This window comes from Suncus etruscus, chromosome 20 (assembly GCF_024139225.1).
Source record: "Suncus etruscus isolate mSunEtr1 chromosome 20, mSunEtr1.pri.cur, whole genome shotgun sequence".
Lineage (NCBI taxonomy): Eukaryota > Metazoa > Chordata > Mammalia > Eulipotyphla > Soricidae > Suncus > Suncus etruscus.
Window position 1 is genome coordinate 2,848,794 of NC_064867.1, and position 27,088 is coordinate 2,875,881.

The following is a 27,088-nucleotide window of genomic DNA, read 5'->3' on the forward strand; positions in this document are numbered from 1 at the left end:
TTGGTGCTGAATCTAGTCTTGTGCAACACTGCCTGACTTAAATTTGGTGGTCAGCCTGGATGGAAATTTCCTCTCGGAGGACCGGGCTCACAGAGCCAGGCCCTTGAAGGATCAGGCAGGAGGAATGTGTTTGTTCTGAACAGATAAACCTTCCTACCCAGAAAATCCTTTCTCCTCCTTCCAGGAATGCTGGGAACAGACTACAGAGCACCTTCATCGCTCCTGGGTTGAAATGGCAAGTCATAGAACCTAAGCCAGCAGTGGGGGATTAGAGGGTAGGGGAGAGGAGACAAGGTCCTATGGGATTACACATGCCTTTTTTTCTTGGAAATACTGAAAGAAAAAGAAAAAGTCAGCTGAAACTAGAGTCTCTTCCCAAGTCTCTTGATAATGCAAGTATTACCCGAGCATGCCACATGGGACAGTAATCAATGCCAGAAGGATTTGGGGGGTGTACAGATGACTCAGAAACTAGACACGGGAGGCTATAAGTAAGTCTGGATTCCACAGCATTTCTCAAAAAGGGGACTTACAGACAGGAAATTCCAAGGGGGCCACAGATAAAAATTTCACAAATGGGGGTGTGTGGGCTCAGCAGAGTCTCAGGGGCCAACCAGTAGGCCAGGGAACCATCAGAAGAAAAGAAAAGCTGGAAGGGGCCATGGTTAGAAAAAGACTAAGAAACTCTTCTCTAATTGAAGGCAATGTGCCTTCAATTTATACTAGGGATTTCACTGGCAGGAAACCTGTTAGTCATTTCCAGGAGCTCTTACATATCCACCAGCACCTTCCAAACCTCTCCTATTGATCATGTGCATGAAACCCTGGCTCATTATTTTCCAAGGTGAGGGACAAGTGATGGGTCAACCAGGTAGAAGGAAAGTGGCAGAAGTCTTTTCTCCTGATAGCCATAGGGGTCCTTGGTGGGCCGAACCCAGGATTGGTCCCTTTATCCCTGCTTTCTTCTCTGTTAGAGTTGGGGATCAACCTTCCATGAAAAAAGGGGAGAGAGAAGGCAAAGACTGATAGGCTTTCCCTGCGAGTTACCCAGGACTTCTCTCCTGACCACACTCCTTCCAGCCTAAGCTGAGAAGTCTGCTCTGGTCAGCTTCTACCATAGTATCTAACTACTGAGTTTTCCTTAGTTATCAAAACTTAAATGTCTTGTAAGAGTCATAGTTATGCCTTGGTTGCTGCTTTAGGGGGAATCCTAAGTAGTGCTCAGGGGGCCACAATGACTTTGGACCAATTGGATTCTGTGGTTCAATGCTTTGGACTCCGTGATGCAAGGCTGTTCAGGCCCTGCAGGGGGTGGGTTCTACCAGAGCCTCACCTGATAGTTCTCAGAGTTCCACCTGGCGCCAGGGGTCAAATTCAAAGCCTTGTATTTACACAGTCTATATCCTTGGCCCCTGAACTATCACTCAGCTTCAGAATAGATCACTTAGTATAGCTGTCACAGCAAGACCAACTCTTTCAAGAAAGCATGAGACCCCACGGGAGGTGGTCCACTTTAGGGAGCAGTGGCATGTGGCTTAGAGCAAGACCCGTTGATGGGGGTCTCATTGTGGGCATTCTAGAATGTCTGTGCCCTTCTTGCAAACACACTGTATACTGCACCCAAATATTTCACTTACATCCTCCTGTAACTCCCCAAAAAAGGACAGTGATAGGTTGAGGATATCCACAGAAGGCTCTGGGTCTTGGGAGCTAATATATGACCTTCTATTACTATTTTTTAATTTAATTTTATTAAAACAATTGTGATCAACAGAGTCCTTCATAGTTAATTTTCAGATATACAATGGTCAGGGCCTTTCCCATCACCAGTGTCAACCTCCCTCCACCAGTGGACTCAGAGTGCATCCTATACCATCACTCTTTGCCCCCTGGCCTGCCAGGGTAAGCCCCTTTGAGTTTGGATTGTTAAAGTTTAGGTCCCTTGATTCTATTGTCGTTGACTTTGGCTTGGCTATTTAGTTCTGTGCTTATTTATTTATTTCCCTGCCAATGCATCCAAGATCACTTGGCCCCCGACCCCCAGCCCTTCTTTATTCCTTTCCTCTTAGTTTTATAGAAAAATGCGGGAATATGTGGTAAAATAAATAATAAATATGACCTTTTAAAGCGAGTCAAATAACATCTTTATAAAAACAAATAAGAGATACCCTGTGTTTATACATGGAGTAATGTGCTTGGAAAGGCAAGTAAGGTTTCAGGGAAAGGTCTGAGAAAGATAAAAATAACTTGGCTTCAGAGTGGAAATCCAAGCCCTGTCTGGGGGAACTTCCAGATTATTTATCCTAGACCAGTTCTCATGGGGTGAATTCCTGCCAGTTCCTAGGTCAGTTCACATCACACTGACCTGGAAGGAACAAACTCATCTCAACTCAGACATGCGCTATACGCTCTCCACAGGCACCTGGCAGGCTTGGCCTAGGTTTGCTATGATGGTTGACACCCTGTGTAGGCCTCCTTAGACCATCCAGATTGTACTTCCAGTACCAAGCCTGCTCCAAGTCATATGGATCTCTCTACCTGAGGTGGTATTTTGTCTGCCTGTGTGTGTGTGTGTGTGTGTGTGTGTGTGTGTGTGAGTGTGTGAGTGTGAGTGTGTGTGTGTGTGTGTGTGTGAATGAGTGAGTGAATGAGCAAAACTCACCATCATCTCTTCTGGGTTCCCATGGGCCACTTCCACCACCCTTAGATCTGGGGCCATCTTCACTTTGGCACGGGTCATGAACTGGATGACAGATGAGCTGTCCTGTGGGAGACAAATATAGGAAGAGTTTTTAGTGGCAGCATGGGCCATGGGCTCAGGCAGAACAGAGATTCCAGGGAGACCAGGCAAGGCAAACCACAGGACTAGATCCTACCCTCCCACCATCCAGGCAGCCACAGAAGTAGTGACTCCCCTATCCTCCCCACTCCACTCTCTTCTCCTTTTGATCATGGTGGCTGCTGAGAAGCTGCAGTTTTGTCATCAACACTCGCAGGCTCACAGGCTGTGGTTTCCAGTAGTAAGAGGTAGACATTTGCATATAAATAAAGATGTTCCATGGTGTACAACAAATCTAGGCCTGGAGTCTGATTTATATTCCCTCAGGCATTTTCCTTTCCCAACCACAACCCTTAAGCCCTTCACATGAGGCACTCTGAACCCTCTCTCAGCTCTTCCAGCAAACTATTCTAGGATAAGGGCTGCTTCTCATGAGTTTCTCTCTGTGGGGATGTGAACAGTGGAGAGCAGCAAGAGCATATCTGGTGTATGAACTAGGCTGTGGTGTAATGAGGAGGAGGGCTGGAAGGGGAAGCAGACTCAAGAAGGCAGATGCAGACGCTTCAGTCACACGCAAGGCCACAGAGCAGGTGATGGAGAAATGGCTCCTTTGAAAGAGAGAATGAACTTGGACACGGAGGGAATGGTTGACTTTCTGGAAGGAGTTGCAGAGAGGCATCCTTCTCCTTGGGATGCCCCTGATGGAAGGGCACAGGTCATAGGGTATAAATAATTCCTTTCACCCCAATCCTTGAGGGTAAAGAGGAAGCAGTTCTGGAACAGGGTCACTGCAGGAAATAATCCAAACCAGGATGGAGAGATGAAAAACTAGTCTGGGGACCTTTCCACCATGTGGAAGAGAGAGACAGGCCCGCCAGAACCTTAGTCTTAATTGGAAAGAAAATAATCACCCCGATGTGTTAGGTTACACCTTATTTTACCTAAAACAAAGATCATCTCTGATTCCCATGTTTTTTTTAATAACTTGGATTGTAACAGAGATTGTCTTACTTGTGAACCTGGGCAGGACTGGTTCAGGATAGTCTGAGCTATCTATCCTTACTCCTCCACACAGGGGTGGTCTCTGGATTCAATAAAAACAGCAGTTCTGGCAGTCCACTTGCACTCCATATGAGGTAGATGACTGCCACACGACACATGTTTCACCCTCAGCCTGGTTTGGATTATTTCATGTGTGACCCTGATTCAGAACTTTATCAGAGCAAAATCACCTCACTCCATCAAAAATGAAAAGAAGAGACGAATAGAAACTTCCTCATAGAATAAATGCAAGTGGCCAGAAGGCACATAAAACGAATGCTCTGCGTTCCTAATGATCAGGCTGATATAACAACAAATCAAAGATAAAAACAACGAAGAGAAACTGTGAAGTTTCTCACCACAGAGACTGACATACATCAGAAAGAATAAGAATATCAGTTGCTGGAGTGAACACAAGAGGAATGCGATCTTTATTACTGTGGAGGAGAATGTCAACTAGCCCAGCTTTTCTGGAAAACTATATGAAAATTCTTAAAAAAAAATCTAGGAATTAAGTTTTCACTTAACCCAGCAACTTCACTTCATGAAATAGATCTCAAGGGCTGAAAGTCAAAAATAGAGAAAAGACAATTCCATACCTTTGTTCCTTGAAGCACCATGCAAAATAGTAAAAATCTGGAAACAACCCGTGTCCGAGAAAAGATGATGGGATATAGAAATGATGTCACATATACAACATGGAATATTACTTGGCTAAAGGAAAAGATAAAGTCATGAAATTTGCTGCTTCAGGGAGGAACCTGCATAGTATCATGCTGAGTGAAGTTGGAGCAAGAGAGATGAACAGAGAATAATTTCTCTAAAATGTGGAAGATAAAGAGACATAATGATGAAATAATTAATGCCCCAAAACAATGAAAATAAAGAATTGAGAACTGGTGCTCAGTAGAAAACATGCCACCTAAGGGGGCTGGGTCAAGGACAGGGAGGAAGTGACAGCTGGTGGAAGGAAGCACTCAACCAGGAGGAGGTGGTGCCGCATGTAATATATTATGCCCTATCAGCAACAGTACTGAAAACTATAGTGCAAAAACAAAAAAAGGAGGGGAAAGTGCCTTTCATGGAAGCAGACTGGTGGGTGGGAAGCAAACAGGGGTGGGGAGACATTGGTGGAGTTAGGTGATAAAGGGATCAGTGTTGAAACACTGTGTGCTTGGAACCCAATAGTGAATATCTTTGCAATTTAACTGTGGCTAAATGAAAGAGCAAACCAAGCCAAACCGAAAGAACAACAAAATTGTCTCTGTAGGACTGCCCCATACGCCTACAAAACAATGAGCAAGTTTGCATCCACAGTATCTCTTAGTAAGTCAACAGTTTAGTTAAATTTGTGGCTCTGTGTGTCAGAAGATACTGTATGTTCAATCCAGAACTATCACCTTAGATTTGTGTGTGAGTTTTCAGCTCTACCCAACTATGCCCAGCATTTACTCCTGGCTCTGCATACAGGAATTTTGTCTCAGGGCTCAGGGGGACCAGTTGGGATGCAGAGGATAGAATCCTGGTCATCCTTGTGCAAGGCAAACATCCTACTCACTGTAAATCCCTACCTCAGATTTTAATTTGATCTCAATCTCAGTCTTTCTCCTGTTAAAAATCGTCAGTAATAAGGACAATGACTGCCCATGTTAGAGGCTGCTCAGTAATGAGCCGGCCACCAAACAGGTTTGTAATGGTAGCAGAACACAAATTGAAGCCCTATGACAACTGAAAAAAATCATCACGTCCAAAACCTCAGATTAAAGCTTATTAAATTGCGAACAATAAAATCTCAAGCTTCCCTGTTGGGCCAGACCGTGAGGCCAGAGGGAAAAAGAAAGAAAGGACCAGGAACAGCTCATGGCAGAGAGAAGCTTGCTTAAGTCTCGCTTTTCATGCTGCACTCACAGAAATCTTCATTTCACAAAGTCCCAGGGAATTCTGGAAGCTAAAGAGAGACTTGAATGCGTACACACACACACACACACACACACACACACACACACACACACACACACACACACACACAGGCATTTTCATGAGGATTTTATGTGCATCTCCTCAGTCTTACCTTTTTCAGTATTTCTGTGTTCAGCAGCATGTAAATGTCTATAGTTCGACTTTCTTCTTTTGCAAGTGCGCTCAGGTTGCAGTGCATTGTGAGGCAAGAAACGCTCCGTTTTTCACAGTCCTGAGAAGAAAAATCAGTAACTGTTCAACTGTATTAAGCATAAAACCAACGGCAGACCCTGTCTTAGAACAGAGGTCTCCGAGTGTGCTCTCTGACTATTCTAGAGGCAGGACCTAAGCAGACGCAATGATGCCTTTTTGTCACCGGAGGGCCATGGATGGATTTCCCTCTCCAGAGGCACAGAACTTGCATTTGAGGCAAGCAACTGGCAATAAAGCAGTTGATCTCCAAACAGGATTTCTCTGAGAGAAATAATCATTAAAAAAAATATTAGGTGGTGCAAGCCATAAGGTGTCTGCTTAACGCGCACCGGTCTAGGACGGACTGTCCCAAATGGTCCCCCAAGCCAGGAGCGATTTCTGAGCGCACAGCCAGGAGTAACCCCTGAGCGTTACCAGGTGTGGCCCAAAAACAAAAACAAAAAAAATTGGACTGGAGAGACAGTGTAGTGGGTAAAGTACTTGCCTTGCTTGTGTCTGACCTGGGTTCAATCCCCCATATGTAAATCTGTAAATCTGTGGTTATGATCCCACAGTTCTGCTGGGAGTGATACTTGAGTACAGAGCCAGGAGTAAGTCCTGAGCACTGCCAGCTATAGCCAAACAACAAACAAACCCCAGTAATGCCCCCAAAAGAAGGAAAACTTTTTTTTTTTTTTTTTTGCTATTTTTGGAGGGCCACACTTGGTGGTGCTCAGGTGTTACTCTGGAGAATGACTTTCCTCAGAAATCATTCCTGGCAGGCACGGGGGACCATATGGAACACCAGGGATCAAACTTGTATTGGCCTCAAGTCAGGCAAATGCCTTACCTGCTATGCTGCTCCGGCCCAGGGAAAACTTATTTTAAAAGCCTTATTCTTGTGAGTTCAAAGCATAAGATGCAGTGTCTACACTACATGTAATTTTTGCCTCTGCAGAGGTGAAGACACATTTATGTCCATATTTGAAGCTAAACAAATTAGAGGGCTAAAATGGCATGAATTGCCATAAAAAGGAGAGCTAGGGATATAGTACAGCAAGTCAGGCACTTGTCTCACATGTGGATGACCCAGGTTTTAGCTTCAGTGTCTGAAATGGTCCCCTGAGAACCGTCAAGAAGAATTCCTGAGCACAGAGCCAAAAGGAACCCCTGAGAATTGCCAAGTGTGGGTCAAATCAAAGCAAAAAAAAAAAAATTTACATGACTCAAGAAAAAAGGGTCAAAAAGAAAACAAAAGTCAGATTAAGAAACCCTTTTATTTTTATTTTATTTTATTTTTTTTTTTGGGGTCACACTCGGCAGCACTCAGGAGGTATTCCTGGCTCTATGCTCAGAAATCGCTCCTGGCAGACTCAGGGGACCATATGGGACGCCAGGATTTGAACCACGGACCTTCTGCATGAGAGGCAAACGCCTTACCTCCATGCTATCTCTCCGGCCCCAAGAACCCCTTTTAACTAGAAACCTAAACTCCAATTTTAAGTTACAGAAGAGGAACTCTTCTGTTTTCTAAGTTCTTAAATGTACCTGCTTTCATGGTGGAGTTTTAAGGGGTGAGTAAAATTTTCAGCCATAGCTTTGTGTGTGTGCCAGATAATTAGAGGACACAATATCTAACAATTTTAGGGATTTCGAGGCTGCATCATGAGACTTTGCAAGTTCAAAACCTCTAACTTTCTGACTGGGAGGTGGTGGTGAGGTGGATGACAGTCTCATAGAAAAAAGAAGAGTAAATGAGACAAACTGAGGTAGAAATAAGGTGCGAAGTAGATGTCAGAAAGAGAAGTTTAGGGAAACGATGATTTCTTTTTTTTTTTTTTTTTTTGGTTTTTGGGCCACACCCGGCGGTGCTCAGGGGTTACTCCTGGCTGTCTGCTCAGAAATAGCTCCTGGCAGGCACGGGGGACCACATGGGACACCGGGATTTGAACCAACCACTTTTGGTCCTGGATCGGCTGCTTGCAAGGCAAACGCCACTGTGCTATCTCTCCGGGCCCGATGATTTCTTTTCTATAGTTTCCATTTCCTTTTCTTAACTTTATGTATAACTGATAAATAGAAAATACCCTAAAAGTCCTAAAAATGTGATGCATGTTTACATAGTCTTATATTTAGATCAAGATGTGAGAATTTGTTGTTCAACTGTGGACAAGAATTGTCCTCTGAGGAAAAACTACCAGGGCAAACCCAACACATAAGCGAATTTTTCATTTACCAAGACTTTTCTTCCAGACTTTGTGATTATATGGAATACTGTATGGAAATATTGGATGAAGATGTCCTCTTGTTCTTGAGAGATAGTACAAAGAGTTGGAATTTTCTGGAAGGAACAATCTTTTTTCTTGACTTGACCTGATCAAGATGTGAGAATTTCTTGTTCATCTGCAGACTCCATCTGTGGATCCAACTGCTTCAAAAGCAACTACTGTCCCAGAGTAAACAGCCACTCATGTTTTTTCTTCCAGTTTTTTTTGCTCAGTCTCATGTCTGTGAGGGTCATTGATATTCTTGTGTTTAGTGTTACTGTTTAGCACACTATTAATTGTCATTGCTCTGTACTAATCCAGAATAGGACTAACTATCCCATTCTTGTTTGTTCATTCTCCTATTGATGGATATTTGGATTGTTACCAGATTTCAGCTGCTATTGTGATATAGTTATGAACATAATTATCAATGTATTTTGGGGAAAAAAACCCCCAAATTGGTTTCTTTTGGAGATAAAGCTGGGTCATAGAATACAGAAAAACTTCATTTTATAAGGTCTTGCCAGTTTGTCAATGTGGGTATACAAGATTCATTATTCTTTTGGTTTGCTTTATAACATAACCCCAGGAAATCTGCAGGGATTGCTTCTGGTTCTGCACTTAGGAATCACTCCCGGAAGTGCTCAGAGAATCATATGGAGGCTGGAGATCAAACCCAGGTCAAGCCACATGGAATGCAAATGGCCCTCCCTGCCTGCTGTACTATTGCTCTAGCATCAAGAACTGTCATTTCTTTTTTCTTTAAATGACTTTTTTTTTTTCAAATGAGACCAATGTGAATTACAAATCTTTCACAGTTTTGTTTCAGGCACATAGTGACAGTGAATTAGGGCCATTCCTACCACCAGTGTTGACCATAGCTCCCAGCATACCTCCCATACCTCCACCTCTAGCTTCCAGGACTACCACTGTAACAGGTCCCTTCTGTGTTTAGCTTGTTGGAGTTTGGGTCTCTTTGTCCTATTGCCATTGACTTTGGTTTGGGTATTTAGGGCTAGCCAATTTTTTTTTTATTTCTAAACTATGCTCCTGAGATCATTTGGTCCCTGGGTCCTATTCACTTTTTTTTCCTTTTCTCAGTTTGTAGAAAGGCATATTAATATGAGGCAGAACCAGATGATTCAGGAAGAATTATCATTTTTGATTAGACTCATACACATGGGAGAAACATTTTACTTTGTGCTTGGTGGGTTTCAAAAGTTCCCCTTTTGCCAGGCACTGGAATTTGACATGTAAATTTAACACTTTGTTGGAAACCTCAGGCTGACACATAGGGGTTTATCACCATCCTTGTGATTTTATAAGCCAACTGATGAAAACCAGATTTGAGAAATAATAATGCCAAAGAGTGTCAGAATTGCCTTCCAAGGAAGGACCACCAGGGCAAACCCAACACATAAGCAAATTCTTACCAAGACTTTCCTTCCCGACTTTGTGAAAAAGGCAAATATTGTATGGAAGATGTTCTCTTGTTCTTGAGGGATAATACAGGGAGTTGGATTTTTCTGGAAAGAACAGTTTCCTTTATCTTGACTGACCTGAAAAAAAAAAAAGGAGAGGTGTTAGTGGGAGGACTCAACTGTAACATTTCTTCCCTTGCCTGTTTTCTGGGGGACAACAAAGGTGTAAAAGCTGGCAGAAGGAGCATCAACAGGTCCAAATAACAGAAAATATGGCTCCTAAATCCTTAAGCAACTGATTTGTATTTTTATCTTCGCGGGACTTTTTGGGCCACATCATGCCTTCTTCATCTATGTTCAGAGAGCACTACTGAAGGTGCTCAGAACCCCAGGGTATTGAAGGTGGACTGGCTGTGTAAAAGGTAAATGCCTTACTCACTGTACTATTTTCCAGTCCTGAGTCATTACGCAATTGAAAAGAGATAGCATGCAACATCAGATGAGCCCTACTAACTAGAAAAAAAAGAAAATCCTAAGGAACAAGGCAACCTTGAAATAGAAGGTTTCCAAAGTGCATTTATAAACAACTAGATGGTAACTATGAGGTAGGCAAGGATGTTCTTCATGTGAATAAGGAGAGCAAGGGTTGGCTTCAATCACTGTCCAACAATCAAAGTCAAGGCATCAAGTATGAAACTAGGTCTTCTGAGGTGCAGCTGGTCTTTCAAGCTGTGTCCCATAAATGCTGGGAAAGCTCTTTGGCAGCGTGAGAGAAGGAGCATTAAGAAGATTGGTTCTGGGATCCCATCTAGAACACTGTGCATATGTAATATCACTTAATATTGGGGTTCTGGCACCCCAAACACAGCTGGACAGCAGGCACAACCCATATAGAAACTTATTATGACAGAGAGCTCTGTGTGAGTTTCTGATTCTGCTTCAAATACCAACAGCAGTACTATAGGGAGAACAATTCAAAACAATGAAGTAGCTGGTCTTTGGTTCTGATTTAGCGATATCATGATCCTTTTGATGCCTGAATGGAAGAATTGTTAAAAAAAGAAACAACAACCATACATCTTATAACGCCAATTGAAACTAAATACAAAGCACAGAATTATTAATTGGGAATTCGTAATTCAGGATTGTGTTTAAAAGCCCATATGCTCCAAGTCACCTCTTTAAACTCATCTCTATTGTCTTGAATGACTTTGAGGGAATTTATTTATACATTTATTTATAAATTCTTCAACTTCTTGTTCATGGGAGAGAATTTGTTCTCATCCACGGTTAAGGTATTTACCTTAAAATATTTATGTGGGGGTTAGAGACAGTGTAATGTTTGGAGCACATGCCTGTGTGTGTTCAAGGCTGTGAGTTTGATCTCTGGCACCATATGGGATCCAAAACATGCAAACATCCAAAACATGACTCTGAACCTGCGCAGCACCCCACTGCTAGGTTTAATCACATGTCAGGCCTGGCTGAGTGTTGTCTGGAGTTGCTGCTAGGCAGTGCTGGGGAAGTCCTTTCCCCTCATAGTCCCCCCTCAGAAAAGAAAAAAAAACAACTTTTACATAAGAAACTGCTCATGAGAGCTAATAATGACAATTTTTAATATCAAAAACTATAATGCAAGCCCCCAACTTGTCAAATTAATGTGTTTTTTTTTTTTTGGGTCACACCCAGCAGTGCTCAGGGGTTACTCCTGGCTCCACGTTCAGAAATTGCTCCTGGCAGGCACGGGGGACCATATGGGATGCCGGGATTTGAACCGATGACCTTCTGCATGAAAGGCAAACACCCTACATCCATGCTATCTCTCTGGCACCCAAAATAATGTTTTATCTTTGATCTGAACATGCACTCCAGGATTTATGATATATGTCTGATAAAATATCAGATGATTTATTTCTAAATAAAGCTGACTATTAGCGTGGGACCCGGAACTTGCTCTAAGTGCTAGTTTACATGGTGGCATGGGGGAGGCCTTGAAAGGTCTTCAGCTCCAGGTGGGTCCCCTCTCCCTCTTCCAAAATTGCTAAGAGTGATCCTGAGCAATGAGCTAGGAATAGCCCCCCAGCCTTTCATAGTTTGAAACATGTCTTTCTTTCTTTCTTTCTTTCTTCTTCTTTCTTTCTTTTCTTTCTTTCTTTCTTTCTTCTTTCTTTCTTTCTTTCTTTCCTTTTCTTTCTTTCTTTCTTTCTTTCTTTCTTTTCTTACTTTCTTTCTTTCTTTCTATCTTTCTTTCTTTCTTTCTTTCTTTCTATCTTTCTTCCTTTCTTTCCTTCCTTCCTTCCTTACCTTCCTTCCTTCCTTCCTTACTTCCTTCCTTCCTTCCTTCCTTCCTTCCTTCCTTCCTTCCTTCCTTTCCTTCTTCCTTCCTTCCTTCCTTCCTTCTTCTTTTCTTTCTTTCTTTCTTTCTTTCTTCTTTCTTTCTTTCTTTCTTTCTTTCTTTCTTCTTCTCTTTCTTTCTTTCTTTCTTTCTTTCTTTCTTTCTTCTTTCTTTCTTTCTTTCTTTTTCTTTCTTTCTTTCTTTCTTTCTTTCTTTCTTTCTTTTCTTTCTTTCTTCTTTCCTTCCTTCTCTCCTTCCTTCCTTCCTTCCTTCCTCCTTCCTTCCTTCCTCCTTCCTTCCTTCCTTCCTTCCTCCCTCTCTCCTTCCTTCCTTCCCTCTCTCCTTCCTTCCTTCCTTCCTTCCTTCCTTCCTTCCTTCCTTCCTTCCTTCCTTCCTTCCTCCTTCCTTCCTTCCTTCCTTCCTTCTTTCTTTCTTTCTTTCTTTCTTTCTTTCTTTCTTTCTTTCTTTCTTTCTTTCTTTCTTTCTTTCTTTCTTTCTTTCTTTCTTTCTTTCTTTCTTTCTTTCTCCCTCCCTTTCTTTCTTTTTTTCCTTCTCTCTTTCAAGCAAAGTGTTTTATTGAAAGAAACTTAAAGAAAAAAATAAAAGAAAGAAAGAAACTTAAAGAGATGAGAGGAGAAAGAGAGAGGGAGAGATGGAGGGAGAAAAGAGAGAGATGTTCAAGAGAGAACATCTGGTCTTTTCCAAAGTGGTGAAAAAATCCAACCTATCCTTTAACAGAACTGTATAATTTGATACCTTCTCATTGGTTTTATTTGAATCACAAAGAGTATGAGAAGACACAAAATGGGCAAATCCCCTGCTGGTTTGGGATACCTTTAGAGGCCACTAGAGAGAATGAAGGGGCAAGAGGCAAAAGGAATGAACATAGATCTAGCCATTATTGCTGGGGTGCAGTTATTTTAAGCTATGATAATCATTTCAAAGCACATTTCAGAAAGTAACCCTCTCAAATGCTTCTGTTGAGAAGCTCATGAATGTCACTTGTAAGATCAATGAGAAAAACAACTGCTACAATGTTATGGGAATGAGAATTCATGTCTTTCAGTAACTGCCACCACATCAAACATGAATTCGAAATGTTCTGCATTTTAAATAAATTAGATGCATTAAAGATGATATGCTCTGGAAACCTGACTGAAAGCATGACTTGTTAAAAAAATAGATCTCAAAAGATCTACATTTGAATAAGATCTGTGAAAGTCATAAGTGCAACATAAAGTATATCTAATTCTTATATAATTTTAAATATGCAAGTGAAAAGTAAACATTTGAAGAGTTGGTTATTTTCCTTGCTGTTTTTAGGGAGGTCTCACTGGTGATTCCTTTTGTTGTTGTTGTTGTTGTTGTTTTTATTGGGCTACACACTGTAGTGCTCAGGGGTTATTCCTGACTGTGTTCAGGATTCAGTCCTCCAGGTTCCGGGGGTCAGTTGGGATGCCAAGTTGGCCACATGCAAGGCAAGCATCGTGTTCACCATACTATGGCTCTGGCCCCTCACTGATGATTTCTGGTTAACTAAGTAGGGTTTCAGATCATGGGCCGGAGGATGCAGTTTTTACTGCTCAGACCTTACAGTACTGGGGATATCTCAGCCATCCTAGGAAGTCCCGGAGAGCCTTGAGGGCTGCCACGGGGATGCTGGAAATTGGCTGAGTCAGGAACACGTAAAATATTGCTGTACTAGCCTCTAGCCCCTGAACTTACTATTTTTTCAAACTAAGCTAAAATTTATATTGACTAATTTACATTGTCCCTGGAGGGACAGCTTGATGAATTTTGACAACTGAAATCACTTACATAATCACCAACCTGAGGAAGATACAGAACATGTCACTCCCTCTAGAAAGTTCTCTCTGGCTCTTTTCCGGTGAATTCCTGGACCCCTACCTCAAAGATAATCGCAGTTGCCTGTGGCTCTTGTGAGATTGCCTGAAAAAGTTGGGGTGCGGTATCGGTGATGGGTCACACTCTGTTCACATGTGGCAACATACTGCCAGGGATGGTGTGTTCCTTGGAAACAGGAGTGCAGTCAGTTCTCCCGTGGGAGTCAGAGGTGCCTGCTAACACAATGCACTTCTGGGATGCACCCAAAGGCACTTACTGAAGGTACTAGGAAGCACGTTTCCAACCCTCTCACCCTCCCATGGCCAATGTGGCCCATGATGAGCCAATCTGGCCACAGACACCACCCAAACCTGGCTTGGCTGTTTTAGAAAAGCAGGATCTCTTCGTCTTGTCGAATGCCCAATCCCTAATTAAAATTGGGGGGCCTGGTTGAGTGCCTCCTGGCTCTACAGATTGGTGCTCCAAATTTCTAGACTGAGAGAGGAAATGCAGGAGTGGAGTGAGAGGGAGGCAGGATGGGCAGCCCAATGCCCCCTCATATGGTAGCAGTAGGCTGGAAGACAGGAAAGGCAGGAAGAATGATTCAGGAGAGCAGCCTTGAATGGAAGGGTAAGGATACTATGATGTGATCGCGGTGACATCTGATCAGCCCTGGTGGGATATATAGAAGGGAACTGGAGACTAAGTCTGCGGTGAATAGAGATCTTGGCTGATTGTATTAGCTCGCTGCGGTCACATGAAATCACTCTGGCCAGGGAAAATGATCTTCTGGGAGGCCTGAGGCAGTCCTCTTCCCAAGAAAGATTCGAGGTTGTGTGGTGCTACATGTTTGGCCCAGATGGACTCACTCAGCCCCTGGACAGGCCATTAGGAAAAGGGGTTCTTGGTCAGGTTGGTCGGATCCATATACTCATCCTACAGCATTCAGAAGTCTTTGCCCTCACCTCTAGCTAGATTCTGAGCTCTTCATGGTTTCAGTTACTTGGCCCCCAAGTGCCCATGATGCCATGTATGTGTAGTGCTAGAGCTACACCCATTTTACAGATTGAGAAGTTGGGTAGCCAGGAGAGATAGATGACTGGTCAGAACCCTGCAGTTGGCAGGCAGCAAAGCCAGGCTAGACGGGCCACCCTGTCCCAGAGCAATGTTGCATGCTGGGAGGCAAAAGCTGGGGCAGGAGTCACCGTGGTGCAGGTGGGGTAGAACCAGCCCATATGTTCTTACCCCAATAAAGCGAAGGAACCCTTGGTTGATAAGCCTTGCAATCCCAGAGTTTTCCTACCTGGTTCTGTGCTCAGGGACCTTATATAGAAACAGGGATCGAACTTGACTTGGCTATGTTTAAGGCAAATCTTCTACCTGTTGTCCTATCATAGAACTTCCTAATTCAGTTTCTGTCACTTTGGATTTAAAAAAAAAACCTGCCTAGACTTTGGCACCTGGTCCATGAAGTCTCTGGCTGGAAGGGGAACAGAACACCCTGGAATATTATTTCTTGGAGGCTGCTCTGAGATCACACGGTCTGGGGCCTCAGCTCCCATATAAGGACCCAGGGACTCTTCACTCCATCACTCGTCTGAGATCATATGATTAATGGTTGGCAGCAATCAGTGCCTGGGGCAGGAATTCTGCAGTGGATTTTCAGGCATGAGCAAACAGCACACATGGTCTGGAGGAGTCCATCCCCCTTCCACGTCACAGGCTGTGCATTTTCATCACGAAGTAAAAGGGTCGCCTAATTTCTCAAGGTGGAGATGAGAAGTTGATGGCCTGCTACCCAACTCCCAGATTGATTCTAAGCAGTCTCTTTGCTAGAGGGAAGCAGTACTTTTGCCTCATGCTGAAGACAACTCCGGTGTCTTACTGTGGACATCCCTCTGTGGCCGTTGCCCTTGCTCACCAGTAGTCACTGGACTGAGCCTAGATGCTTCCTGGAACACAACTGCTTATCTGCAGGGCCCCTTTGGAGCTGGAAGAGGACCACTGGAATCGAAAATAAATTAGAAGAATTTTTTGTCAAACACGTGAACGGAGTAGAGAGATTCAGCACACTAGTAAACAGTGATAGGACATTTTTTCCCCTGGATCTCTGTCATACCTTCCCTTTGCACTAATCACAGCCTTCCATGCAACTCCACCCCTACACCTCCAAGTACAAACTGAAAACAAGAGATAGAGGCATTTGTGAGGCTGAGAAGGAGACTATGGATATGACTTAGTGGTAGAATCTGGGTTAGCCTTGGTCAGAGGAGCCTTTAGTCAGTTTTCAGGCCAGTCTCTACAATTAGAAATCACTCCTGGCAGTGCTCAGGGGACTATTGGGATGATAGGGATGGAATCAGTGCTAGTTGCTTGCAAGGCAAGTTTCCTATCTGTTGTGCTATGGCTCTTGCCCTTTATTCTGAGTATTTCTGAATATACTAAGCACTAGCTCTTTGTCTCTCCACATCCCTTCCCCCAAGCCCCCACCCCTCACATCCCTTAGAGTGGGGGCTTTTATGGGAATGGTAAACATTTGTAGACAAGTTTCTCTCTTCACCAAGTCAGCTTGCCTCCTGGAGATTTAGATGGTCTCAGAGGGGAAAAGAAATTTCTAGAGAGAGGGCTGGAAGGGGGCTTCTTCTAGACAGAGGGAAACAGAACATATCTGTAGGTACCAATGGCTAATTTGAGTCTAGAAGGCCCAGGATGTGAATGTGAGTTAAGCTTTGGGTAAATACCGAGTTATAGTAACCGGAAACAGGGAAGTAAGAGGATGAGGAGAAAGAGGTGAGCTCAGAACTAAAGGATTTACTATAATTTGTATATTGGGCAAACCTTAGAGGAGACAGTTGCTGAGAGGTGAATCAATCTTCCATTTCCAGTGTCTGGTATAAGTGGCACATCAGTACAACCACAAGATCTTCACTCCTTGACCAGACTCTAATGAATGGCTGAAGTGTCCCTGGTTTGGTACCCCTTGACACATAGCAGAGGTGATAACAGAGAAAGGGAGATGAAGTGGGCAGAGGAACAAACTCTACATCAGCTGTGTCCCTACCCCCACTACATGAGCCGAGCTCAGAATCTTCCTTCACCCATGAGGGTCTGGGGTGAAGTCTGATCTAAAAGAGATGTTTGTTGAGGCAACTTGGAGCTGAGGGGGCAAAGGTTCATTCGTGAAAGGCATCTGTTTCATGTTAGCTCACATTGATCTGCTCATCATGGATTTCATGTTCTCCATTCCATTCCTGGGCCACTTCTACAGATCATGTTACGCCAGTCACAGCTGATGGCAACTGAGTAAACATGAACCCTCTCCCCAAGTGACCACCTGCTCCTCTGAATTCACACGCCCCAGAGTCTGAAATCTTTTGAGCATGTTGTGAATGCCTGCTTGGCTAATTCAATTACCTACTGTCTACACTTGGAACCAAGAAATCGAAAGATGGGAAGTGCCCTTTTTGCCATCCCAAGAGGCCAAACATCTACTCTACTGGCTTTGGTGAGATTAACTGCAGGCCTCTAAAGTTTCAAATAAAAACAGAACTCACAAAATGATTGGGAAAATGTTACCAACTGGTTAGGTTGATCTCAGATGTTTAGTGCTGGAAAGATCTGTGAGAGCTACTGGTGCAAGGCAATGGTGGTCTTTTACAGTTTTCTAGAGCTCTTTGCAATATTAAAAAGCACGTATTATAATTCACCACTGTTTCCTTGTATTGGCCAAGTAATAGTCAAAGAAGATACAATTTTAATAGTAATAGGACAAACAAACATTTTCATATATCTAACCCTTCGTTCTAGACCATAGTTATGATGCCAAGACCCAGAATAATCTAGAAGGGGGTAGAAGCCCAAAGCTGATCTCTGTTTTCAACTGCAATGATGCTATTTATCTATTTGTTTATTTATTTAGGAACCTCCTGAGTGGTGCTTTGGGAGATCTGGGGCCATCTCCCCAGTGATTCTCAGCAAATAGACTTTCAGTTTAATGCTAGGGCCTGAGGACATAGTATATAGCTCAGGCCTCCAGTGCCACCCTGGCAGCCTCCAGAGTCACACCCAGTGGTACTCAAGGGCACTAGGACTATACTTCATTCACTAGGTGATGCTTGGGAGGCTACTTGGTGCTGGGGCTCAAATCTGGGTAGGCAGGTAAGGCATGTACCCTAAATTCCTATGAAGTGATGGTCTTAAAGATGCATTTTAATATCAAGGCAGCAATAAATATCTCGAGTAGTTTCTTATAACGAGATGCTCACTTTCTATGGCTAATGAAGTCTAAGGTTAAGTACACAGTTTTGAATGTATGACCATGCTGTGAAGGTTAGGGTTTCTCAGAGACAGCCTTCAGTAGATTCTTCTAAGAGTTATGGGTTCTTAGTTTATGAGTTCAGCAAGTTTTGAGCTTAACATTTACCTCTTTTGTAGAGCTAGAGATGTGTTCATGTGAACAGACAAAGAAGAAAAACACTGCAAATCACAGTAGAAGAGTTAATATGAGGCTCTACCTCCTGCACATCCTAAATCTTAATCCTCAAATAAATAGCCATGCTCTTTTATTTAAACTAAAATAGTCCTAATAGTAGGAGCAGCAGGAAATATAAGAAAACCCTAGTGCCCTTGAATTCTTAGAGAATTCCATTTTTAAAAACATGGAAAAGAGAGTGACTTCTAATTGACATTATCTTCTAAAAATGCATTTTCCCCAATCTCTTCATGTTGTTGACCACATGAGATGCTGAATTAGGTCTGAAAGATCAGAGTGTTAGTGTTAAAAAATATAGGGTAGAGCTTGGACACCAGGGCTCCTTGCAATGTGGACTCCTGGAAGGAAGATTCTACCAACTCTAGGCTTTGATGTCCCCTTGCATTCTCTGAGTGTGTAGGCCAGCAAACCACCAAGTTTGTCCCCCACGAGTCCCCCACAAGTCCCCCATGAGGCATCCTTTACAATCAGTCAGGGAAAGACAAGTCTCCCTGATGAGGCCCATACCACATGGCAGGATGGCCTTTTACTGGAGTTAAAACGATACAGATGGGATGTAGTTTCAGAAAAGCAATGTCACCAAAGAATTTCCAGATGTGGCCAGATTTTCTTGAACTAGAGATCGAGATGTAAATATGTCATCTGAGCACTTGACAGGCATGCCAGAAATGTTTTCCTTCCACAGATAATGAAGCATGTTGGAAGCAAAGTGAACTGTTGATGTGGATAACAAATGAGTCAGTAGCCTCCATTAGGGAGACAATATCATCCTTGGAATGGTACCCGTTTATTTACAGTCCCCTTCTAACTCTTGGGCCCCTTGTATAGTGAAAGCACCTTGTACAGTAACTCCCACCTCTCCTAAGGTAGAACATACAAGCATATAAGCCTATTGATCCAGTTATATGTGCATTTCCTAGATGGATCACTTTTATTATTGCCTTTCATCAGAATGAAACTTTTCATGTGTAATTAGCTGTCCAGCTTCCCACGCGACTTTTCTGAGAGGTCATCCATAAGTTAGTGAAAACAGAAAGTTTGATGAGTCGTACATTAAGTGTCAAGTTTTAAGACTTCCTGGGAGGCCTGAAATATGCTTTAGGTCAAAAGTTTACCTAATTAGGGAGAAGTAAGTGAAGTTGGGTTGCTGGGGGGATAATTACTTCTCAGTGTCTAGCCATGTTGAAAAAGTTCTTTTTGGTCAGAAGAAGCCTTGTGTATCTGTAGCAGTAAAGAGTTTTCCTGTTTTTGTGCTTCTGAAGCATATACAATTAGTCCTCCGGGTTCAATTGGAACCATGTGTTTGTCGGCAATAGCTGATGAGCTGTTTATCCTCAGTGAGACTTCCCGTTATCAGCCTTAGTTAACCACCAATTCATCGCCCTTCTCTGATGAGTTCTGAGTCATGTTACTTAAAGGAAAGAATAAGAGATTGAAGGAAGGTGAATGGCAGAATCATCAACTTTGAAGGCCTGTCCGTGTCAGAGAACAGAGAACAGCAGCCACTACACATTGGCATTCCAGCAGGCCCGCGTGCCTGCAAGTTGGCATTGGCACCGTCAGCTCGGCCCAGCAACCCCAGCTCTGGGTCCTGGCTCTGAGAGGAGCCTGGCTTCCTTCATCTGCTCTGTCCGCACTGGTGAAGGGGTGACCCCTGAACCCTGTGGCGCCTGGATTTTCTTCCTCTAGCCAAAACTAAAACCTGACAGGGAACCAGGAATATGACTGTTGCTCCAGAACTCAACCAAACACCTTTTAAGAATTTAGTTTCTACTGAGGAGAAAAATAGCAAAGCAGGGCAAAGCAAAGCAAAGAAAAAGTGATGAAGAAGTTAAATCCTTAGCCATTTCAGGAAATTGACTCAGCAGAGAGAAGACAATTTAAAAAAAAATAAAAAGAGGGGATTGAGGCCATTGCTGAGATAAGTCAGCTTGACCCATGAGTCTACAAATGTCATGTGGTGGTGAGGGGGGGAAAGAGTGAATACTTTCATAATCTCTGACCAACATCTGTGAAGTTTAAGTTTCTTAGAAGATTCCATTATAGTTTCTTATTTTAGTTTTATCTTTCGACTTATTTCTAACCTTGAAATGAAGGCGACCTTGGCAGTGGATTCAGGGAAACTGTCAAACCTGTCTATGTGGCAATTTTGACTCAGTATCCTTCATACCTGGACCCCAGGAACCACTGTCAGATAGTCTGCAGGTGAATAATCTCTGAGCAGACATACCAATCCTGGGTGGGGGAGACCATGCTATAGGGGAGTCCATTCTTTGATTGGTTGATAGATTGATTTTTATTGAGGATAGTCATTCTTTAATTTCTTCTTTTCTATTTATAGTGATACAACAGTATTAATGTTGATAGTTTTGAGTCCATAAAATGACTGCACCTCACTCTCCTTGGGCTGCTTCTAATCCAGTACCCTATCACTTTACCCCTGAAAGATTTTTCAATTTTTTTATTTACAAAGAGCACCTTCCAAAGTCCTGCCATCAAAAGCTGGAGATTTGCTGGATTCAAGGATGCAATGACTTTTTCTGTCAAAGAGTTTGCAATCTTGTGGAAGAGGACTATATAAAGCAGAAAACTCAGGGCTGGGAGTTATCTTCTGGCACATGTAGGAATCCCAGGTTGATCCCCTGCACCACATGGCCCTGGGTGTGGGCCAGGAACCCCCAAAGAAAATATCAAATTCAGATTGTGGTGAGTGCCACGAACAAAAGAGAGCATATAGAAAGTGATAGGGGTTGTTTGGGAGGTGGAGACACCATCAGCAAGGTAAAAGGGTGGGCAAGGAAGAGCAGCTCAGCCAGAATGGCTGAAAGACAAGGTCAGGGGAGGAGAGTGGAGAGCAAGACCAGTCAACGTGACTTTGAGGTCACGCAGAGGCTGGGACCTCATAGGTTTAGCTATTCCAGTCTCACCTCACCGGCGCTGTTCATGGAGTAGAGAGCCTGCTCCTGTCAGTATTTGGCCAATAGGCCTGAGTAGTTCAATGCTAGGACCTGAGGACATGGAGTCGTTCAGGCTCTGTGATGAAGAGAGCACCAGGGCCACATGCATGATGCTTGGAGTTCTTTAGGGTGATACACATGTGCTGCTGGCTACATGCAAAGCAAGCACCCCTATACCTGAATACCCAGAGATACTCAATTGGGTCAGAGCACTCAATGGACATATCAGGGACCATCAGGGACACTATGCTTGGGGGCACTCAAGGGTCTCCAGAGCAGCTGCTAGTGGTCCTCAGAGACCATTTGGTATTGGGCATTGGCTTTGGTCACACACGTTTTTGCTGACTATGTAATGAAGGTTTGTGCTGCAGAGGGTTTGAGCTAAAGAAGCACCCAGTACTTGATGCTCAGTTTTGAATCTCTAGTCCATTGGGGGAGAGTCTAGAAAGAGGTTGGCTCAGGACAACACAAGGGCAAATAAAGGCACTGCACACTTTGAGAGCAGAGAGGTGGGAAGAATGAGCTTCATACTAGAGGAGCTAGGGCACTGTTCTACATTTGAGCTCCCAAACTGTCAGGGAAGACGGAGTAGTAGGAGTGGAGGAGAGTCATCAGACACTTGAATTGGGGGAAACTGGAATGATTTAACCAAGAGAGCTCATTAGACAGAAAGTTCTGTTTGTACTGGGGACACATCATGTTGTCCCAGCTTGGCTTCCAGCAAGCTTGCTGCATGTATTGGGGCTATGTTTTGGAAGCATTCAGTCCCAGAGCAGAGGGACGGATCAGAAAACCCCACAAAACTATTGCCACTGGAAATCCATCTCCTCATGCTGGCCAAAAGCTTCTCCTCCCCTATGTTTCCCCTTTACCTTTGTCAGCCAGTGGGCCTGGTCTAAGTATCAGTTACCCTCAGGGAACACAAAGAAGGGATGGGTTAGTAGGGGACTAACATCCCTTGGGTACTTAAAACCCTGGGGAGGTGTTTCTAAACCTAAAATCTTGTCCACAGGACTTGCCCACCCATGATGACAACTGGTTAAGTACATAGTAAGGCCCTACATTTCTAGCAGAGAAAATAAACCCAGGGCAAAGGAAGAAAAGGAAAGAAGCTTGTGTTCACAGTGGGTGGTGGGGAGGAGCGGCCAGTCCCAAGAAGAAGTGAGTTGTTCCATGTTGCTTTGGGTTATTGTAGGGCTGCTTTCAAGTGCCAGGCCTGGCCTGTGTCCAAGCTATGTCTTGGCCTCCAGCAGCTTGCTGCATGGGAGACTTCTTATTACAATTACCCTCCCTGCACCACTGGGTCATAAAACCCAGGAGATTTCTCATGTGAAATGTGCCTTCACCAACAGCTGGCTTTAACTATCAGTGTTGCTGGCAGCTGCTTCCATAAGAGAAAGATGGCTTTCACCCCGTGGCAGAACCCAAATCTGGCATGAGCACTAATTCATGAGTACACAAGATGGAATTTCTAGATGGCCCATGTGGGCATGACAAGGGAGAAATATTTCGAAGAATGTTAGTGGCCAAATTCAAGGAAAGAGAAATCTCTGGTCTTGGCAAGGATTTCTGGCACAGAGATCATGTTACCGTGTTTATCCCCATCCAGTATAAGGCTCTGAGGTAGCATTGCCTTTGCCCTCACTGAAAACTCTGTCTCCCATTGCTCTGATCCCCTTTATTTCTCTCTAGCATTTAACATAATGGAATATACTCTTGTTTCTAGGAGTTGACTCTCCAAGAAGGATGAGGGCTTAGAAATCTTGTGCGTAGGTCAGAGCATCGCACTGATAAATGCAAAGTATTTGTTCTATGAATGAACACATGGAGAGTCTCAATCCGTTTTATAGAGGTGGGAAGGGAAGACATGGCAATTTAAATGACAAGCTCTAGACTGACACCTGTCCTGTATACAACGCACAGACCAGCGATTACAACCAAGGTGGCAGACCACCTTGGTTTTCAGTCTTTCCGCCTTTGAGTACCAGCACCAGTTCGTGGAAGGGTGGCTGAAGTCCAGTGCTTGAGACCAGTGATTTTTAACATTTTTATATTAAGCACTGGTGAAAAGAGGAGGTCTGTTTTTTCAGTCTCTGAGGCAGCATGAACAACATAGTTATTAATAAGAATATTTATCAATACTCATAACAGTATCACTATAAGAAACATATGTTAAACAATAATAACTTTTTTTGTGATCCAACAGGTGATTTCTGTGACTGATGGTTAAAATCCACCACACTAAGTTTGAGAAATGGCCCAAAGTGTTGAACTCTTGCTTTATATACAGGAAGCCCAGACTCAACCCTCAAGATCTCACTATACCCAGATAGATAATAGTCCTGGGAACCACAAGGTATGACCCAAAAACTAAGTCAAAGGGGCCAGAGCCGTAACACAGTGGTAGGATGTTTGCCTTGCGCACAGCTGACCCAGGACGGACCTGAGTTTAATTCCCAGTGTCCCATATGGTCCCCCAAGTCAGGAGCAATTTCTGAGTGAATAGGAGTAAACCCTGAGCATCACCCCAAAACCAAACCAAACCATAAAAGAAAACAGGTTCTGGTTCAGCAAGTTGGGGGTGGGGGGAGCCTGAATCTGCATGTATGTAGTTCTAACTCTTGGATGTTGCTAAAAAATAATTCCAGAGGTCCTGAAAGTTGCTAGATAATTCAATGGTTAAGAGTAAACACCAGGGCCCGGAGAGATAGCACAGCGGTGTTTGCCTTGCAAGCAGCTGATCCAGGACCAAAGGTGGTTGGTTCGAATCCTGGTGTCCCATATGGTCCCCCGTGCCTGCCAGGAGCTATTTCTGAGCAGACAGCCAGGAGTAACCCCTGAGCATCGCCGGGTGTGGCCCAAAAACCAAAAAAAAAAAGTAAACACCAACATAACCACTTAGCTTTCTATAATCTTGGACAGCCTATTTATTCACCTTAATATAAGGAATAAATGAATTTGTCTAGGTAATGTAGTTGTCACAATGCCTCAGCTGTAATAAACTCTTAGTAACAACGATTACAATAATCTACTGTATTTTTCATACCATAAGACACACCCCCTCTACCCAAAGTGTGTCTTATGAAGCCAAAGCCACCTGCAGCTGAAATCTGAGGAAAAGGGAGAAGAGCATCTAAAAACTATGCGTGTCTTACAGTCAGGTGCTTCTTATAGAGTAAGTATAAAAAGTAATTATAAAAGGTAATTATACCTTTTCAGAATTCTACTGGAGAATTGTTTATATTCTATATGAAAGTATTATTTTTATACTATAGCTTGGCTCTGAGAACCAGGGTAATTCATAACTACTAGCAAAGATTTAAAATTTTGTGCTATATAGATTATATGCGTGTTTTGAGGTAGGTTTGAAACATGGAACCGATCATTTTTTATTTCTTGCATTACTTGAGAGTGTCTATTTTTCCTCATCTTAACAACAATAGGTATGAACAATCTCCTTGAGTTTTGTCAATTTAGTAGAGGGAGAAATCCTTGTTAGTTCACATTGATTGTTGATGATGCAAAGCATCTTGGGAGGACTGGGGATGTGGCTCCAGTGGTAGAGACCATGCCTTGCATGTATGAGATTCTAGGTTTGGTTCTCAGCACAGCCTGGATACTGCATATGGCTGGGTAGAATAGCCCTGATATCCCCCAACTACTGCCAAGTGCACTTATATCCTCACAACAATAAAAGAATTTCTCCTTTTGTGATTTTCCCGCTTACATTTTTCGCTCATTTTTATGATTGAACTTTTGTCTTAATGATTTGTAGAAGTCACTTTATAGTCTGTCTGTTAACAAATATTTTTTTTGTTCACATAAATGCCTCATTTTTAATAGCTTTAAACCTGCCAATCTTCTCTTTGTGGGTTTTAGATTTAGTAGGAAGAATTTTTCTATTCAAAGATTATGAAAATTGACAGTGTTTTCTATTAATATGAACATATATATTTACATGTAGCTTTTGGCTTTTTTGTTGTTATTGTTTCAAGTGAGGGTTTTTACCAAGTGAATGATCAACTGTTTTCACATTTTTGGGGGACCTCCCAAGTGGTGCTCAAGGAACCTGGGAGCAATTCTTGGCCAACTGGGCCAATGCAAGGGCCTAAGGACACGAAGGACTTCCCAGTAACAAGGCTTCCCTGGATCACCTTCAGGCAGTTTATTCTCTTAAATTTCCCAAGAAGACTGGGCCAGTGGTCCTATCAGGATGTTTTCGTTTCTTTGCTACAATAGAGGGGCTTCATATCTTTTCACTATTAAGACCATTAACCTACTAAAGAGACAAAGCTGGGGTCTTGCTTCCATTTTTAGTTCGGCAGAGCCTCACACCTCAGCATCAAGTGACATTGTGTGGGCTTCTGGCAGGACTTTTTGGCAGGTTGAGAATATTCCCTGTTCTGCTTTCCTTACTGGAAGTTGTGTAAAATGTCATAAACATTTTTGATTACTAAATCTGGATGCCAATTTTAATTGTTGGTTATTTAGAATTTTCCATCAAGATAACCAGCTAGTTAGTTCTTAATTATTTCATATTAATACAATGAAGACTATCAATTGATTAATCAATTATCAATCAAGGAGAACCAACCTACTTTTCCTCAGTTTCATCTTTGCCTTCCTCAGGATACATTCTTCTAAGAGGAATGCACTCAACAACAGTATTTTCATTGTTTTTATGTCTATTTTCAAAGTGAGTTTGGCCTGAGGTTTCTATGGGTGTATGTCCTTTCTTTGCTTCTAAATCCTGAATCACATTATATGCATGTCATAGGATAGTGCCATAGATGAGAGAGACCACTTTTTAATCTTCTGGGGGGCTACATCTTGGTATTCAGAGCTACTCCCAAATCACTGCTCAGGGATTGCTCTCAGTGTTAGTGGAGGAGACCTTGTGGTACTGAGGATCAAACTCAGACCTTCTGTATGCAAATCATGTGCTTAAAATCATCCTGAGTTCTTTACTTTATTCTACTTTCTGGAGAAGCTCTGTTGTATAGAAATCATGTTGTAAAAACTTGGCAGAACTTGCAAATATGACTATCTGGTGCTTTAAATCTTTTTTTGGGGGGGCACACCTGGTGACGCTCAGGGGTTACTCCTGGCTTTGTGCTCAGAAATCGCTCCTGGCTTGGGGGGACCCTAGCACATACAAAGCAGATGCCTTACCACTTGTGCCACTGCTCCAGCCCCGCTTTAAATCTTTTATAAAATGTTTTTATTGTAGTTTTAGGTAACATGGCTACAATAGTGTTGACATTATAATATATCAATATACAAAATTATCACACTCCTCCCACTGAAGTGCTAATGACTCTTCACTACTGTCCCTATATCATCTCTTCCTTCTTTCCCTTCCTTCTGCTTGATAACCTCAGGTTTATAATCCAAGGTCAAGGGGTTGCCATCATTAAATAGACTGTTCTCTGTCTCTATACCACAGATAAGAGAGATCATCCAATATCTGTCCTCTCTTTGTGAGAAAAATCTTTGCCTAGGATGTCAAATAGGGCCTTCTAAGATATCAAAAGCACTCACAAAACACAACAACAACAACAACAACCAATTGACCCATTGAAAAATGGGGAAGAATAGCTGAACAGACTCCCATGTAGAAGACAGACGGCATATAAAAAAGTGTTCATCAACACCAGTTCTGGGGAAGAGGCAAATTCAAACAATGAAAAGGTGTTGCAAACACCACTGAGAATGGCACGTTTCAAAAAGACTGGAAAACAATTGTGTTTGAGGGGGCTGCTGTAAAAGCAGGACCCTTCATTCACTGTTGGTGGATATG

General features: G+C 42.9%; 1 protein-coding gene across 1 annotated transcript in view; it reads right to left on the minus strand.

The window, feature by feature from the left end:
* The window catches only part of ITGA9 (integrin subunit alpha 9), a 329,022-nt gene that overhangs the window by 17,675 nt on the left and 284,259 nt on the right, over nucleotides 1-27,088 (minus strand). Inside the window, exons 24-26 of the mRNA XM_049766467.1 lie at nucleotides 9,672-9,797; nucleotides 5,892-6,011; nucleotides 2,663-2,764 (exon numbers count right to left, since the gene is read on the minus strand). Coding sequence (XP_049622424.1) covers nucleotides 2,663-2,764; nucleotides 5,892-6,011; nucleotides 9,672-9,797 — 348 coding nt within the window. The remainder of the gene's footprint in view (nucleotides 1-2,662; nucleotides 2,765-5,891; nucleotides 6,012-9,671; nucleotides 9,798-27,088) is intronic.